Genomic DNA, 17,170 nt, shown 5'->3' with positions numbered 1-17,170 from the left:
CCTACATTCTTCAATTTTTCTCGTACCTGTGGCCTGCAGTCGTGATAGTTGTATTCTGATCACAGCATATGTTCTTCTTTTTTCCTCCCTATACTTCTGTTTCCGTTGGTTTTTACTCTCTCGCTAGAGCGCTCCCTCGTCCCTCGGGTAGCTGGCAGAGCGTAGCCTCCACAACACGCATTCTATTCCTGTAGTAGCCCATCTCTAGTATACTATTCGGTAGCAGATGTGACATTTTGTTCTGATGCAATCGTCGCAAACTAATTATATAGTTAGCACCGAGGGGGGTGGGAGTTGGTCTACAAATTCGTGCCGAAACTACTACAGACTTAGGCTGCTTAGTCCGCGGGAGGCGGCCTTACCCGGTTAGGAATGTTAAGCGCCCCGCTGCGGAAGACGCCGGATAACATACTCTATCGGGGCATTGAGACGAGCTTCGGGGCATCTTGATAGTGATGTCTTCGGAGGGCGAGACACACCTCGACACGGCCTTGCAAAGATCCTGAGCTCCATTTGTATATAGATAAGTAGGTTTCCGAAGATCTGATAGATTTCGCTACTCCTGAAGTGCCTCACAACGCTGAAACTGAACAACATACTGGATCCCTTGCAATTCAATAACTATGCTCTCCATCCAAATTCTTCTCGTGGGAGCCGCATTTTTATGCCTTGTGCATCCTTTGCTGCTGTATCTTTGGGACCGGAAAAGGCTACGGCGTTTTCCCAACCACACTAAGCTGTCTGGCATCACCGGCCTCGGCTACGTCTACGAACGCTGCCGCGGCTTTCGTTCCCGTAGCCTCCACCTTGCCCATCAACAACATCGCATTATTCGTATCGGACCGAATTCCCTCTCCTTCTCCTCGCCCGAGGCGATACGTTCTATATACGGGCACTCGACGCCATGCTACAAGGGAGATATGTACGACTTGACCAGAGGAGGTCACGCGAATCTCCTTGACGTGGTCGACAAGGGCGAGCACGCTCGCAAGCGCCGTCTCTTGTCCAACGCCTTCGCAACGCGCAACGTCCAGCAATGGGAGTTCAAGATCGCTGACAAGGTCCGAAGGCTCTTGGCGCAGTTCGATGCCTCCTGTGGGAATGGTGGCCAGGGCCAAATCGACTTCCGCAGGTGGACAAACCTGTTCACCGTTGACGCCATCACTGACATAGCTGCCAGCTATCGTACGGGCTGCCTCGACCGTGGTGATGATTTCATCAAGTTTTCGGGCGGCGATGGGGACGAGAGGAGGTGCCGATACATTGAATGCCTCCATGCACCCCGCCGCTTGAATTCGATCGTGGTTTGGTGCGGCTCCTGGTTTCCATGGCTCCGTCGGATATTGGGCCTGCTCCCTGGCCTACGCTCTCGATGGCAGAAAGGACTCCTCTTCGACGAGCTGGCTAGTCACGTTGCATACCAACGTGTCCAGCGACACGTGGACGGGGAGGAGGTTGATGATTTGGTGGGCAGTCTGCTTCAAGATAAGCAAGGTCTTCCACGTAATTTGGACATCGGCGAGGTCACTGCAGAGATGATCCTTTTCAGTAAGTATTTCTCACAAAGACGTTACGATCCACATTCGATATACGGAAACCTTGATCAGGCTGACATCCCTCTTAGTGGACGCCGGCTCAGATACAACCGCCATCGCCTTGACTCACGTTATGTACTATCTCCTCCGAAACCCTGAGGCCTTGTCACGTCTTCGGCAAGAAGTAGACGAGGCTGTTGCGGCGGACGTTGTCATCGTCCCAGACGCGACGGTCAGAAACCTCCCTTACCTCCGTGCATGCCTCGACGAGTCGCTTAGGCTCTCGCCACCCGTTGCGTTTGGGCTGAACCGCAAGACCCCGGAGGAGGGCATGCACATTGACGGCCACTGGATCCCTGGCGGCACCACGGTCGCCGTCCCTGCCTACACTGCACATCGCAACCCGGATGTCTTTGATGGGCCCGAAGAGTTCCGGCCTGAGCGATGGCTCAGCGATGGCGCGAAGAAGGCCCAGGCGTCCTTCATTCCGTTCAGTACGGGCGGAAGGGGCTGCATTGGACGCAACATCAGCTATATGGAGCAGAGTATTCTTGTGGCGACTCTCATTCGACGGTATGATTTCGAGCTGCCAAGTCCTGATTGGCAGCTGCAGTGGGAGGAGGCTTTTAATCTTTGGCCTGGACCGATGCCACTGTCGATTCGAAGGAGGGTTCCAAGCTCAGACTGCGTCCAGTAGGGCGCCAAATATCGTAAGCATGCCGTCTGTATTGTGGTTGAATTCAGAGAATGTTCAGCCTTTGACTAGTTGGATGTGGAACGGCGACTATTCGCCTGACACAGCATGGTTTTGTTTCTGGGTTCACGACATGGTAGGGTATTGGCGGTGTTATGCATGTGCGTCAGACTGAGCACTTGTCAACAATATATTACCAACCACTAAGACCCAATCTTGCGGGACATCGGGTCTTCTTCCATCCCGAGACACCGGTCATGGCGTACTTCTGTGATCTTCAAAGTCGTGACAAGTTCCTCGATTACCCATTTTCACGAGTTGCGTGTACCTGCAACTGCTTGACACGACTTCTCGTGTGAAAGCCGAACTGCCGCTCAAAGTCCTCCAAAAAGTTCCACACTCGTGCTTTCAGAGCTGGAGATTTAGCATATTTCCCCGCTGCAAAATCATCAGTATGGCTCAAACCTCAGTTTGTCATCGTGTCGCGGGTTTGACTTGCCGTAGAACATGGGGTTGACGGCGACAGGGCGGACACCCTCGAACACATGCTGTGACAAGCATATGGATGCAATGGACAGGGCATGAGACTCAAGTTCCTCATGAATATTTCCTTCTTTTGGGCCCAGTGGCCTGTGTTCGTCATAAGTTCCGGAATCTTCGAGTTCCAGTTCGAGAAGCAGGATTCTTGCCATGTGGTAGTATAGAATAGCGGCCGCTATATGTGTTCGTCTCGTCAGTGATGCGTGCAAGTAGACTGAGTGCTTAAGGCTGACCTGTGGAAGGGGCATGGAACCATATTTCCGTCAGCCCGTCTTCGGATGTCACTTCAACACGGACTCCGTGTGTCGTCGGAGGTAGATCACACCACCACTGATCAATGGCAGACGAAATTTCTCTGGCGCCCCGAGCTGACTGTTCTGGGTTGGAACTGCTCTTGGAGGTAAACCTGAGCTGAACCGTACGAGCAAGCAGCCACACCATCTTGTTTCCCAGAGCATCTTCCCCACTACCAAGCTTATGGACAGCGGCTTCCCACTCGCTGGGATGAATGAGTGTTTGAGTCTCATTCGCGATGGCCATAGCTACATCCTGTCGTGCGAAGATCCAGAAGCTTGCCCTCTCAACATCAGTGCTCCCGTTCATAGCCTTGTAGGTTTGGATTAGAGTGCGTGCACCAAGCATGTGTTTTTTGTAGTCGGTCCCTGGGTTTGCTAGCAACTCGTAGCTACAGAGGAGAATCGCAGCAGCCAGAGTTGCGTCGCGGCTCATGTCGGACCGATCTAGATCCCGCATCAGCAGTCTGAGGCTCGTACCGTAGTGATCAGCGGCGACGGGCTCCCACAAGTATCTCTCCTTCACGAGGCTCATTTGCTTGGCTGATAGTGCACATATAGAATGAAGCAGCAGCTCAGATGAAAATGCTAGTCGCACGACGTGGCGCTGATACGTGAGGGTGTCATCACACACATCCATCCACGTGCCGATGCCATCCTGGTACATCTGGACCAAGTCGATGCACTGCTTCGACAAACGAAGGTCACAGGGAGAAGTACGTGGTGGTGTTTGTGGCTGGTAAGAGGTGCCGAGCTGGACTCTCTGGACCACATCGTTGGTCGATTCTGGCTCATGGCCTGGGAGTTGCGTGGTATGCACTTGACGGTCAGCTGCTGACGAGGGTCGTCGAGCTTGCAGGAGTGAGGACTGCGCATCGTGGACTATGAAGTCCGCCTGGCGGCATTCGATGCCTCTTCGATCACATCGGGTACATGCTGGTTTCTTCTCGTCGCACTTGATCCGACGCGCACGACAGCTCAAGCTGATGGAGCCATCAGTAAACATCCTTGATTTAAAGAAGCAAAACTACCTACCAGCCTGCGTTCAAGTTTAGTGCGTGCGGTTTGATTGATAGTCGAGACTGAAGCCAGGGATGAACACTTACCAGTCCTTCGGCGCCTCCCTGCCATGGAATTTGGCTGCGCTCCTGCACGCAGATCACATCCGCGTATCACTGGTCAGCGGTAGTGAGATTCGCAGTTTCCGTGGCGGAACGTGTTCAGCAGCAAATAGGGGAAAGAAAACTCCAAAGAGGCGAGTCTCGCGGCATCTATAGTCGATGCAGACTACAGCGTAATCACACCGTTTCCTCAATTGGCCTTCAATTCCCCGCGTTGGCTTAGCTAAATAATACGGGCACCCCAGTGTGTTTTTGTCGGCACACCGAGCCAACTCAATCCGCCCACCGGGCTCTACCTGTCTGTCCACCTAATACAGCATTTGATAGCATTTATCAATAATTTCTAAAACTTATACTTTGTCAGGCTATAACACAAACTCAATCACCGAGACAGAAATTATTGATAAATGCTATCAGATGCTGTATATTAGGTGGACAGACAGGTACAACACGGTAGGCGTATTGAGGTATATGTTTCCTTCCAAACGTTTGTCAAGGTAGTATTTAATTCTGTCATGTTCTGATTTTGAGTGAATGGTAAGGTTAAGGTTGTGACTTGGGTACTCAGGTACACAATACAAGCCGAGATCAAAAGGATTTTGGATTTTGTCTTGGCTCAGTATCACGGTACGGTAGCTCGATATCATGTGACATGGGCCTTTCTGTGCAACAGTCCTTGCCTCTGATGCAGACAAATCGAGGTGTTGTTTGCGATCAAGCAACTCGCAAAAGTGCTGATCAATCTTGTAGCAGGATCTGAAATTTCTTTGATCAGCTCTCCGAATACATTACACGTGATGACTTGCATGTATACACATGAATGAACACCACCTATAACTCATTCGAGTCCGATGTGATAGCTTCCGAGATGCAAGCCCGATACTACCGCATTCTTTTGGTGGCCAATAGGACGATTAGCGTTTCATTAAAGATTGCCCATACTGGGCAAGAATAGATGACACGTCGTGCGCCGAGGAGCGGGGGCTTACATTGGAGGCACAGCATATGCACGTCGTTAAATCTCACTGTGTTTACTATGAATTCTGATACAAGAAATAGAGGCGCGTGGGGCAAGAAAAAAAGAAAACAAGGCAATAGCTGTCGAGGCTTCGATTGGAATGCCACATTTGATCACCAAACCAAGAATATAGAACCATCATCGCTTCTATTGGCAACATCACTTCACTTGTCGTCACGGCTATTCTAGTTGATAACCATGGCTGATGTTGACGCCCAAGGTGGCTCATCAAAAGAGTCTCAGCTTCCCACACCTGACAATACCACACAGATCAAAAATGCTGTTGGCTACAGCGAATATGTAGCTGGCCTTGACCTCGAATTCACAGCCTCCGAGGAGCGACGAGCACGATGGAAGATCGATCTTGTGATTATCCCAATCTTTCTCATCACCCAGGCGGTTCAACAGATGGACCGGACTGCCCTGAACTACGTCAACCTGTTCGGATACCAACAGGCGCTGGGGCTGCACGGCAACCAGTTCAACTTCCTCTCATCGATGGCCTACGCGGGTTATTTCTTTGGGCAGTACCCAGCCGGCTGGCTGATCGGGCGGTTCCCGGCGCAGAGGATCCTGAGCATCTCCATCCTTGCTCTCGGGGTGCTGATGATCATCATGGCGCAGTGCATGGATTACAGCAGTGCGATGGCGGTACGGTTTTTCACTGGCGTCTTTGTGGGAACGGTCATCCCCTGCCAAACTCTCATGACGGGTTTCTGGTTCACACGCCGTGAAATTCCGCTGAGGCAGTGCATATGGTTCTCCGGCCTCGGCTGGGGCGGGATCGTCGAGTCGTACATCTCTATGGGTGTTTCCAAATTGCCAGAGGGCATGTCTCCTCCAAAATGGAAACTGATATACTACATTCTTGGCGGGATGAGTTTTCTCTGGGGACTAGTCATCTTTTTCTTCCTCCCGGACAACCCATCTTCTGCTCCTTTCCTCACACCCAAGGAACGGATTGTCGCAGTCGCAAGAGTTGCTGGAAACGGAACGGGCATCAAGAACAAGCACTTCGATAAGAAACAAGCTTGGCTCGCTTTCTACGACCCCAAAACGATCCTGTTATTCGTATCCATTGCTGGTGCAGCAATTCCGAACGCCGTCATTACTTCATTTTCGACAGTCATCATCAGGGATATGGGCTTTAGCACAACTAGGACGACAGCACTGAAGTCAGTTGGGGATGCCGTTCAAATTGTCACCCTATTCATAGGAGGCGCGGTCACTCTCAACATTCCAAATTGTATGTCCGTCCTGCTAGTCGAAGACGCTTTGCCTCATATGTTACTAACTCTCATGTAACCGCAGCTCGGCTGGTGACAGCCGCTGTAGCCGGGGTTATTTGCACCGTTTGTTCTGCACTGATGGCATACCTTCCACGTTCGAACACATGGGGCCGATTGGTCTCTTTCTGGCTGGTCAACTTCCAGTCCGTAAGCTACACTATCAGTTTGACAACGATATCCTCCAACATGGGGGGCTACACGCACAGGGCCGCTGCCAATGCTGTTATCTTGTAAGCACAATCTCTTTTTGAGAGGTGATATCGCGCGAGGCTGACACCGCACATTATATAGCACGGCCAACTGTTGGGGTAATTTTGCTGGGCCATTCGTAGTAAATCAGTCTGAGGCGCCATATTATAGGAGCGCAACGATCGGCCTCTTGGTTGGATATTCGATCAAGCTCGTCTGTCATTTAATTCTCCTTGGTAGGCTGATACTTTCATTTTCGTGGCTAATCCTAAAGCTTCTAAATTGTCTATCTCGAGCTGACTATTATTACAGCATACCTATTTTCTATGAATCGATATCGTGATCGCACGCAGGGGCCGGCAGACAAGCAGAATAGCGATGAAGCCGGGATGCAGGACAAAACCGAGTTCGAGAACCTCAACTTCCGATATGTTCTCTGAGAAATTTCACCTCAGGCCGACATCCATAACGCGTGGGGTGACCTAGGAAACTCGTGAGAGATCGTTAAAATGCCGATAGGAATACCCCCAACCGAGTAGAAAAGGGCCACTTCATATCACTATACATGTCTTTACAAATATATACAGAGATCTGATTGCTAAGCGCCTTAAGCAATGATATTGTCCAACCTCTAAACATTTGCGAGCTATAGAGCCTAAGGAAGTACAGGTCGCTTACTCTCTATAAATCTATTTTATTTCGTGTTATACTTTATATAGTTGTTCTAAGTATAGAATGCATAATATTTCAGGTTATAACACCAACCCAATTAATGAGATATATTTAAAATGACTATATAAAGCACAATATGAAACAAATAGATTGAAAGAGAGTAAGCAACTTGTGCTTCTTCAGGATCTATAACTCGCAAATGCTTAGAGGTTGGAGGATACTATTGCGGTGAGTCAGAATCAAGAGCAAACCATATTGATGAGTCGAGATCAATCCAATCCGTTGGTTGCCAATGTTGCAGAAGGTCTATCCCATAGACATCCTGTCGCTCTGAAAGGGCGGGATGTAGCCCAGTATTTTGATCATAGTTGAAAGTTGTGTCTAGATCGGTACCAGTAACTGCGTTACTGTCGTTCTCAATCCTTAACGCTGTAACGTTTTCGCTACTTGAGAGGCTTTGGTCATTGCTAGAACATTTCCGTGCCGATTGATATCTTGCTTCGCTTCTGAGCTCCTCTAAAATAATATTGTACCTTCTGCTTGGCGAGTCTCGACTTGTCAATCGATTAAGGTGAATCCTGCATCGTTCGGCCAGGTCAACGAGTTGTGAGACAGTGCAATCGACACCCGCGGCCGGTAAATTGGCACCAGTGGTCTGATGGATTTCCCAAACGTACACAACTGTTAGAGCGCAGAATGTGGCGTACTGAGTCCACCAGAAGGCATAGAACAAGGTGCCGTCGACCACCATGGAGTTGAACGTCTGAAGTACCACACGCGCAGCTTTCACGCACTCAAGGACGTTTCCTTGCACATCTGCCGCGACGTCATCAGGGGAGAAGCCAGCATCGCTCTTTTGACCCAGCAGAAAGAGGCGGTTCGCATGAATGATGGAGTGCATGTAGGCTAGCTTGAGAGCAATGGCCTGGCGGCGGAAACTTGGGATAAGAGACGAGGGCCGGACGCTCCCTAGGTGTGGAGGCAGGGATTCGTGCCATTCATGGAGCTTTTGGTTGGCACGATGGGCCGCGGCGGCACGTTCGTGTTTGGGTATGCGTTTCACAGAATAAACTTCTCTGGAAATACCACTTATGATCATGGCAAGCCTACAAGTGGGATCGAAGTTATCATCTATGCCTTGAGCAGCGGGAAGTTTGAGGAGGCCTAGGGGACGAGAGCGTACTTCGCATGCCACACAAGCGCGTCTACGTGACAGTCTTCTAGCAACTCGCCTTCGGAGGGACCACCTGGAGCCATGTCTTCGTCATTGACCAAGTCCGGAAATTCTTGATCGATATCCTCCTCGTGGTAATGTCTTGTTCGGCCGAGAGCGACACTTAAATATTGGTCAAGTGTATATGCCACCCAAAACGTCCGCCTGCGACACTGCAGATCCAGGTAGTCGACCGCCTTCGTGTTTGCGCTCCTGTTCCGCCCGGACTTGCGATACAGACCTAATACGGAAATAATTTGCGACGTGGTCCCGAAAATGTACCAAGCTTGGTTCATCCGGGATGTCTGGAGAAGATACAGGACCTGAATCAGTCTTGCCTGCGCAGATTCGAGTCGTGGCATTCCTCGCTCAGTACTGGTGAGATCCAATGCAGCGCGGAAGTACTGATCGCTCTGCTGCAATGCAATGGTGTCCTCGTAGTCTACTGTTGCATGTCCATTGATCTTCTCGCGGCGGAAGGAGGAGATAGCTAATATGGTAAAGATAATTGAAGTCTTAGCGTACCCTAGACCGCGCGAGGGAGACAGCTCTCGCTGCACGTTGGTCAACATGTTCTCAAGCCAGTTGAGCACTGTTCCACGATGAAACATGCGATACGTAACCACGCAGACGTCGAAGTAAAAGGAAACAAGCTCTTCGGCAAGAGATCTTGGCGGAACTTCGACAGACCCACTACCTTCCATGACAAAAGGTTTGTCGCCAGCATTCATGAGAAGCTGGTCCTTCTCGCTTCCCGTCAGCACGTGCGGCACGACTTCATAGTTCTTCTGCGTTGAGAATCGCTTGTACGCTCGATGCAAAAACGTTAGACCAGACGTCGGATCAAAGAACTGTCCTTCAATCTCGGCCGCCTCTAATTCTGGCGACTGTCTGGAAGGTGCTCCCGCTTCGCCGTTGTCCTCCGCTGGAGCTATCCGGGGGGTTGGCTCCACTATATGCGGGCTATTGAGAACCATATTTTTTAGTGGTAGGACGAGCGAGCCCCCAAGTGGAGACAAGTTATCGCAGTACATTGCACGCACAACGTTAGGCTTACCTATGCGCTACGTTGATCTCATCTTCCTGTTCTTGCTCTGGTCCCGGGAGTGGCGCAGATGGTTGACGAGGTAGTGGCGTCGGTGGCCGACCACGTGAATACTTAGCATTATATACGCATTGCAACCGTCTTTTCACACAGCTGTCACAGGGCTTAGTGCCGCTACAGCGTGCTTTCTTGGACTTGCAGGCATCGCATGCACGGCTGATCTTTGGTGTCTTCCGTCTGTTCTCCGGCATCTCATCATGAGAGGTTGTCCCGGGCGAATCCGTGACTGATACTAATGGAGATCTCCGCTTTCTCTGGGAAGAAGGTGGTACTAAGCCCTGAGGAAGAGCAGTTGAAGATGGGTCCACCGGAACAAATTGCAGCAAATCCATTGGCAAGAGTGGCCAAACCGAAAGCTGAGGCAATTAATACGTGAAAACAGAAGAAGAGGAAAAGTTTCCGGCTCCCCATGGAGTTCTGGAAGTCCGATATATATGTGGGGATGTGCTTGGGGAAACATCGGAAATGCCTCCATTGCCGTCAAAAAGACCCCAAATCCCTTCCCTGACACCCCTCTCCCTCCCCTTTCTCATCCGGATTTACTCGGACTACCCGCGAAAGGAAATTAGTGGGACATAGCATGAATTGTGAGCAGTTGTGTGTCAACCGAGCCTTCGGTATCCCAAGTCAGCCGCTACCCATGCCATACCTCAAAATGGTGTTACTATTTTCCCCGTGAGGTCACTTCTCTCAACAATGGAAAATTCCTGAAGTGGGACGATAGATCGAGTTGATATACGAGTAGAAATAAGGTAATGAGAGCTTTGAATCGAGATAGGCTCGACTATAGTGCACTGGCATACTTCGACAATGGAGCCGTGGACTACAACGAATATTTGTAGAGAGGGCTTCTGTCACCCATCTTGTCCAACTCCTCCTCTGTAAATCTGGTGCGTAATTCATTCTCGGTCATCTTTGCATTCCTTGCGTTGCTCTTCATCAACAAGTACTCGAGCGCTAGGGCGGCGATCAGCCCGGCCGAGGCAAAAGCAAGAGAATTACCGTACCCCGTCGGATACTTCGGTGCCTCATCTTCCTGATAAATGTACGAACCAATCACGCCCCCGATATTACCGGCACACACAAGATAGCCAATACTGATAGCTCTTTTGATGGGGCCGGCCTGGTTAGCAATGTTCCAAGCATTGACACCGGGGAAAATTGGGTACATGCCGGCGCAAGCCAGACAGACGGCGAAGTAACATAGGGCAGTATCTGTTTGTATGGCGGCCGCTTTGGTGAACAATGTTGAGAATGCTACGATGACGCAACATTGGGGTCCCACAATGAATGGCATCCGCCACCTCGATCCATCCGCTAGCAAAGATAGAACATAAGCTGAAAGAGCACCGCAGACGTAAGGAGGTATAGTAAGTAGTTGCGCGTTAGCGGATGTGAAGCCCATGGACTTGACAATCGTGGGCATAGTAAACTTCATGGCGTAATTGGGAACGGCGTTAGACCAGGTCGCCAATATAAGCAGATAAATCTTCCAGTCTTTGACAACTTCCAGGAAGGCATGTCTATCGAAGATCCCATCGTGTTGCTTTCGGGGATTGTTGCTAGATCGGGCGACTTGTCGAAGCTCTAGGTAGCGGACTTCATCAGGTTTGAGCCAGCTAGATTTCGAAGGAGAATCAGCCAAGAAAAGGAAGCAAGCGATCCCCAAAGCGGTTGTGGCGAGCCCTTCGATGATAAAAATCTTGATACTTTCGTCAGCGCACAGCAGCCCAGTCTAAGTTTCGACCGTTGGGCTCACCCATCGCCAGCCCTGATAACCTCCAATGCCGTTCATTTTCGCTATGGCGTATGCAAGAAGGCCGGAGAAAGCGCCCCCGGTAGCGGCTGAGGTGTAGAGAAGCGCTATGCGTGACTGAGTCTCCTCTGGTAGGTACCACTTTGATATGAGAAGAATAGCGCCGGGGAAGAACCCAGCCCTTTTGTTGTGTTAGCTCGGTTTTAGCGGAAACAACACGATATACCTACTCAAACAATCCCAAAAGAAAGCGAATGGTGGCAAGGCCAGCAAAATTCTGTACAAATCCGGTACATGTCATGACAATACCCCAGCAGATGACAAGCATGCCGATGAAACGTGACGGTTTAGCGAATTTATTCAGAAGCATATTGCTCGGAACCTCTATATCACTTAATGAGCTAGCTGTCGAAGAAGCAGGAAGATGCACTCACCCGCTAGCACATAAGGGATGAAGAAGATAGACAGGGCGATGTTATACTCATTTCCGCTCATTCGTAAACCGGTCGTGAGTCCCTCTATGGCAGCGTTTCCTTCAGCAAGTCAGTGCCGATCTGGATGATTGTGCTCATAAAGTGTTACCAATGTTAGTCTTGTCAAGATACGCAACGAGATACAGCACGAGGAGCATCGGAATGAGATGAATCTAATATCTGATTAGTAGAAGTGTACGACTATGAGCGAGGCCTCCTTACATCAACCCTTCGGATGATTGTCTTTCTCCGGTCCTCGGAAAAGTTTTCCAGGAAAGCGACATCCTCATTATTCGTTTTGGACGTGTTGGCGATCTGCTCTTCGTGGGCGATATCCATCTTCTCGATGGGACAGTTCTCAAGGCCGGTTCTGTCACTAGAACTTGCCACACCAGCCATGATTTCAAATGTAACCGAGGTAAGAATGAAGTTCAATACTCTGCCGACAAAGAATTCTTCTAAGCAAAAGCTTCTGGATTTGAGGTTTGTTTCCTCGGGAGAGATTTCCAACCATTTATTCACTGGCGTGTTAATTGCCTGGAGCCTGGGGAGTGAGGAAAGGAATGTATTTAAAAACTTAGCCTTTACTTAGGTATCCGGTGATCAACGGATTGTTTTCCGACGTGGACAGGTTCTTCTTCAAAACACTTCTATTCAAGACTTAACGGGGTTACGTTGCTCTGGGGATCAGCACTAACTATGCCTCTGCGACTTTGGCTGTGTAAGATGAATGACAAGTGGGGAAATCGGTCATTAATACCTTCGATCTGCATATTCACGCGACATCGCTTTCGGCTCGTATGCTGTATCCTATCACGTTCACCGCTGAATCCGCTTGCGGTCCTTCATGCACCTCCTCACCAATCGCGGATCTGAGTCCGGGAATCCGGGAATCCGAAGGGGCCCAAAGGAGATATCATCGTCAGATGTCAAGTCTATAAAACCACCAGTCCATCCTCGACATCTTGGTTGCAACCGATAGTTGCGGAGAAGTAGAGTTTACCCTGATCGGACAGCTATTAAAGAGAATTTCACCTTCTTTCATCCAATTCTACCTTCACCCACTCATACCCGTCAAAATGAATGGAACAAGCGGAATCACCGACACCAGTACTGGCTTGGATCTGCGTGGCCTCATACCAGCTCCCGTAACGCCTTTCAACGAGGATGATAGTGTTGACTATTCCGCAATTCAACGTCTAGGTTCCTGGCTGGGATCCATCCCTGGCGTCAAAGGACTTGTCGTTCTTGGTCATGCGGGTGAGGGTACGTTCTTGACCCAGGAGGAGCAAGTCTCTGTGATCAAGGAATTTGTTCGATCTGTCGAGAATAGAATCCCGATCATCGCAGGGATTACAGGCGAGGGCACAGAAGTCGCCGCTCTCGAAGCGAAACGCGCGAAGGATGCGGGAGCGGCTGCTGGACTGCTGTACCCTTCTCACGGCTGGCTGCGATTTGGCTACCAGCTAGGTGCGCCGCAGGACCGGTACAGACGGGTATTTGAAGTCAGCGGACTGCCATTGATTCTCTTCCAATACCCCGACAACACCAAAGCAACATACAGCCTCCAGACAATGCTGGACATCGCGGCTCAACCAGGTGTTTTCGCAATGAAAAATGGGGTGCGCAATATGCGTCGGTGGGATACCGAGATTCCAGTAATTCGAAAGCAGCGACCGGATCTGCAGATTTTGACATGCCACGATGAGTACTTGCTACACACGATGTTCGACGTCGACGGTGCTTTGGTTGGCTACGGAAATATAGCTCCTGAGCCCTTGATTGAGCTGATTGAGGCCGGCAAGGCGAAAGATTACAAGAAAGCAAGAGAAATTCACGACCAGCTTCTACCGGTCACCAAGGCTGTATATCACCGGGGCTCGCATATGGAAGGCACCGTTGCGCTCAAGCATGCTTTGGTTGCGCGAGGTATTCTCAGTCATGCCACTGTTCGGTCACCGTTGATCCCACTGGAAAAAGGAGCGCCGGAAGAGATTCATGCGGCTGTTAGTGCCGCTAGCTTAAGCCGCGTTGTTTAAGCCATCCAATATACGAGAACAGTACTTTTGCAGACAGGTACTCAAATTTCGACGAGGAATCTTTATTTTCTTTTACTGAGCTTTCTGGACAACTGGATGTGAAAACGAGTCAAGTCATGTAGAAGAATGATGACATGGTCGGTCGGTTAGGAAGATAAGGTTCATTGGGTTAATTGAGTTAAGTGGATGTGCCGATTTCGAGCAAGTCTGAGATGTAATTTTCCCGAGAACCCAAGGAACTTCCTGGGTTAAGCCACCGCATGCCAGATCATCTTCACCCTGTGACTGGGCTGACAACATGTAGTAAAAGCCGCTGATCATAGCCGTTATCCATCGGGTTCTCGAATATCTCGGAAGACTTCCTTTTTGATCCAAAAGATTTACATATTCTAATTATATGAAGTGTCTCAAAAACTGCTATGTCGACTACGGATACTTGGACATGTCACTCAACCCCAGCTCAGTGACGAGGAAACTCTTTCCTCCTCTACACAGAAATAGAATCCAAGGGGTCATCTATTGATCCTTAGACTTGAGAAACAAGCACTCATATCGTCCCAAGGCAATTGGACGAAATCTCTCTGCTATGAGGCCGCACCTTGGCCTTTGGAGTATTGATAAAGATTCCCGAAATGTAGCCATGTAGTTCAGAAATTTCAGATCAGATGGAACGGTATCACAGTGGAGGGGCGCAGAGGTCTCGCGGAAAGGGATTCCAGGACTGGTCCGCTGGCAGCCATTGCCCTCCAACGAGCAGTAACGACTCAAGGTCTGCCTCTGTCGGCACTGGATACTGGTCCCATACGACATAGCTTAAGCTAATAAGCCACTCAAGGTCGGATATTGAATTTTTCCATCTGGTATTTCGCTACGTACTAGCCAAAATGACGTACGAAAGCAGGCTTGACAGTGGATCTTCTTATACAACAGCCGAACCGAGGGTGGGCTTCCGAACCGAACAGGAGGTGACTTTGCGGGGAACCTGGGATCCACCTCCATTCATAAAACGGCAGTACTTCCATAATAAGACCATGTGACCCCATCCTATGTGAGGTCCACCTACGAAAGACCAGCCTCCGGCCGGCTGTTCTGGTGATGTGTGCCAACTCTCTGAAATGGCCCCTAAGGCCAGAAAACGAAGAGGCGGCTCGGCCCGATTACATTTCTCCGCATATTTCAATCCGGATTTCTATCTACCGCGTCGACAAGCCGTTATTAGACCTACTCGTATTTTAAAGAAAGACTAGAAGAGGACTCGTGTCCGGATAGTCGAGCTGGATATGAAAATTGCATTTAGTTCTATTAAGGTACTTATGAGCTGGATCCAGCCCGTGCTCTAAGACGGGATGCACAAGAGCCTCTTCTCCCTGCAATAATCGACCAGAGAGTCATCTCTTGAACCTCCCGTTATCTGCAGGTCATTATAGTTTGCCTGTCATGCGCATCTTGCTATTGACTCTCGTCAACCTCGTCATTGCTACAGGCATCGGCTCGTCCTACCGATTCGAAGATGCCTCGCTCTCGGTCCAGATTACTGGCGGACTCGTGAGAGGTGTCATTGACAGCCAATTGCCATCCGTACGCCAGTTCCTGGGCATTCCATACGCGCAGCCGCCTATTGGGGGCTTGCGTTTCGCGGCGCCTCAACCAGCTGGACAGTTTGGAACTATTAACGCCACCTCGTTGCCACTCAGCTGCCCGCAGACGTTTTCGAACGCGTCTGGTACAATCTACAGCAATTATGTCCTTGAGTTCAACCTCCAAGGCCTGAACTACACAGCGCCAACGAGCGAAGATTGCCTAAAATTGAGTGTATGGGCACCGACTGAGATGCCTCAGGATGGTGGCCTGCCTGTATTGATCTTCATCTACGGCGGCGGGTTTGGCACCGGCGGCATGGACGTCCCTTATCAGATTCCAGCTCAGTGGGTGCAACGAACACAAGACCACATCGTCGTCACCTTTAACTACCGCGTCAACATCTTCGGTTTCCCGGGCTCGGCAGCCCTACCTGCCGACGGTTTCAATTTGGGTCTGCTGGATCAGCGCCTGGCAGTTGAGTGGGTTGCTGCCAACATCGCTGCCTTTGGTGGTGACCCGGATCGCATGATCCTCTGGGGCCAGAGCGCTGGAGCCGCTTCGGCCGCCGTCTACGGCTACTCATATCCTGATGACCCACTCGTCCGAGGCCTGATTCAGGATTCGGGGACGGAGGCCTTGGTTGGCAGTCTACATCCCGAGCAGGTGGCGTCCAACTTCAGTTTTGTCGCGGCAAACTTGGGCTGCGAAGGCCTGGACCCAACGGAAGAACTCGCGTGCATGCGCCAGGTCCCGGCCGACGATATCGAGAACTTTCTGCTCGCCTACAGCGTTGCAGGGAAGACACCGAGCTTAAGCTTCTCACCGGTCGTGGACGAGAAGCTCGTTTTCAGCAATTGGTCAGAAAGAGCTTTAACGGGCAACATTGCCAAGATTGTAAGTTCATCGACATTAACAGAGGTCTGAACGGGCACAGAAAGGCGCGAAGGAGCATTAAGATGTGGCTCACTTCCACCCTAGCCAATATTTGCCAACACTGACACACCTGCTTTTGTAGCCTGCCATCATGGGAACCAACAAAGACGAAGGCGCGTTCATGCCTTATGACCCAACCGACCCGGCACAGGTGGCCGTTTTCAACCAGACACTCCAGGGTGTCTTCCTATGTCCCGCTGTGATGTCTACTAAGTGAGCCTTCAATAACTCCCTGCCAGTCGTAGACGCATGAATTTTCGTTTTTTCAACATGTGTGTCTTCCACTAACCAATTCAACCTTCTCAGGATTCGAGCTGCAGCCGGCCTTGAGACCTACCGATATCGATACTCAGGCAACTTTAGCAACATCTCTCCGACAAATTGGCTCGGCGCGTACCATTCCTCTGAGTTGCCATTACTCATGGGGACGCACCCTAACTTTCGCGGCAACTCTACCCCTGAAGAATACGCTCTTTCTACATTTATGCAGGATGCTTGGGTGGCCTTTGCTCGCGATGGTGGTGCTGCTCTGGAAGCACTGGGGTGGCCGCGCTACGACAACAGTACAGCCGATGGCTTGATCATGCAGCTTGGTCAGGGCGATACGGACCATACTGATACGGCTGACTGGCTAGAACAGAGATGTTAGGTTTATGGAGGTTAGAATAGTACCCCGCCCCAGAGTTCAAAAGCCCAAAGGATTCAATGACATGTCCCGC

At 50.4% G+C, this 17,170-nt stretch overlaps 7 protein-coding genes across 7 annotated transcripts; 4 read left to right on the top strand and 3 right to left on the bottom strand.

The window, feature by feature from the left end:
• Positions 1-623: 623 nt before the first annotated feature.
• Positions 624-2,232, top strand: J7T55_002491 (cytochrome P450; the record flags this gene model as incomplete). Its single annotated transcript, XM_053137569.1, has 2 exons — positions 624-1,548; positions 1,625-2,232. 2 exons carry the CDS (start codon positions 624-626, stop codon positions 2,230-2,232), a joined length of 1,533 nt encoding a protein of 510 aa, XP_052998361.1.
• Positions 2,233-2,678: 446 nt separating this feature from the next.
• J7T55_002490 (uncharacterized protein) lies at positions 2,679-4,068 on the bottom strand (the record flags this gene model as incomplete). Its single annotated transcript, XM_053137568.1, has 2 exons — positions 2,679-2,944; positions 3,003-4,068. The coding sequence occupies 2 exons, from the start codon at positions 4,066-4,068 to the stop codon at positions 2,679-2,681; spliced, it is 1,332 nt and encodes a 443-aa protein (XP_052998360.1).
• Positions 4,069-5,399: 1,331 nt separating this feature from the next.
• J7T55_002489 (mfs general substrate transporter) lies at positions 5,400-7,119 on the top strand (the record flags this gene model as incomplete). Its single annotated transcript, XM_053137567.1, has 4 exons — positions 5,400-6,447; positions 6,513-6,720; positions 6,782-6,897; positions 6,992-7,119. 4 exons carry the CDS (start codon positions 5,400-5,402, stop codon positions 7,117-7,119), a joined length of 1,500 nt encoding a protein of 499 aa, XP_052998359.1.
• Positions 7,120-7,571: 452 nt separating this feature from the next.
• On the bottom strand, positions 7,572-9,541 carry J7T55_002488 (uncharacterized protein; the record flags this gene model as incomplete). Its single annotated transcript, XM_053137566.1, has 3 exons — positions 7,572-7,794; positions 8,029-8,457; positions 8,535-9,541. The coding sequence occupies 3 exons, from the start codon at positions 9,539-9,541 to the stop codon at positions 7,572-7,574; spliced, it is 1,659 nt and encodes a 552-aa protein (XP_052998358.1).
• A 951-nt stretch (positions 9,542-10,492) lies between these two features.
• J7T55_002487 (uncharacterized protein) lies at positions 10,493-12,297 on the bottom strand (the record flags this gene model as incomplete). Its single annotated transcript, XM_053137565.1, has 6 exons — positions 10,493-11,371; positions 11,429-11,606; positions 11,656-11,809; positions 11,860-11,943; positions 12,008-12,071; positions 12,121-12,297. 6 exons carry the CDS (start codon positions 12,295-12,297, stop codon positions 10,493-10,495), a joined length of 1,536 nt encoding a protein of 511 aa, XP_052998357.1.
• A 680-nt stretch (positions 12,298-12,977) lies between these two features.
• J7T55_002486 (uncharacterized protein) lies at positions 12,978-13,937 on the top strand (the record flags this gene model as incomplete). Its single annotated transcript, XM_053137564.1, has 1 exon — positions 12,978-13,937. One exon carries the CDS (start codon positions 12,978-12,980, stop codon positions 13,935-13,937), a length of 960 nt encoding a protein of 319 aa, XP_052998356.1.
• A 1,437-nt stretch (positions 13,938-15,374) lies between these two features.
• Positions 15,375-17,100, top strand: J7T55_002485 (acetylcholinesterase; the record flags this gene model as incomplete). Its single annotated transcript, XM_053137563.1, has 3 exons — positions 15,375-16,412; positions 16,534-16,664; positions 16,758-17,100. 3 exons carry the CDS (start codon positions 15,375-15,377, stop codon positions 17,098-17,100), a joined length of 1,512 nt encoding a protein of 503 aa, XP_052998355.1.
• Positions 17,101-17,170: the final 70 nt, after the last annotated feature.

This window comes from Diaporthe amygdali (assembly GCF_026229845.1).
Source record: "Diaporthe amygdali strain CAA958 chromosome Unknown NODE_3_length_2959817_cov_65_330692, whole genome shotgun sequence".
Lineage (NCBI taxonomy): Eukaryota > Fungi > Ascomycota > Sordariomycetes > Diaporthales > Diaporthaceae > Diaporthe > Diaporthe amygdali.
Note: the sequence above shows the minus strand (reverse complement) of the source record. Positions and strands in the feature narration are given on the sequence as shown.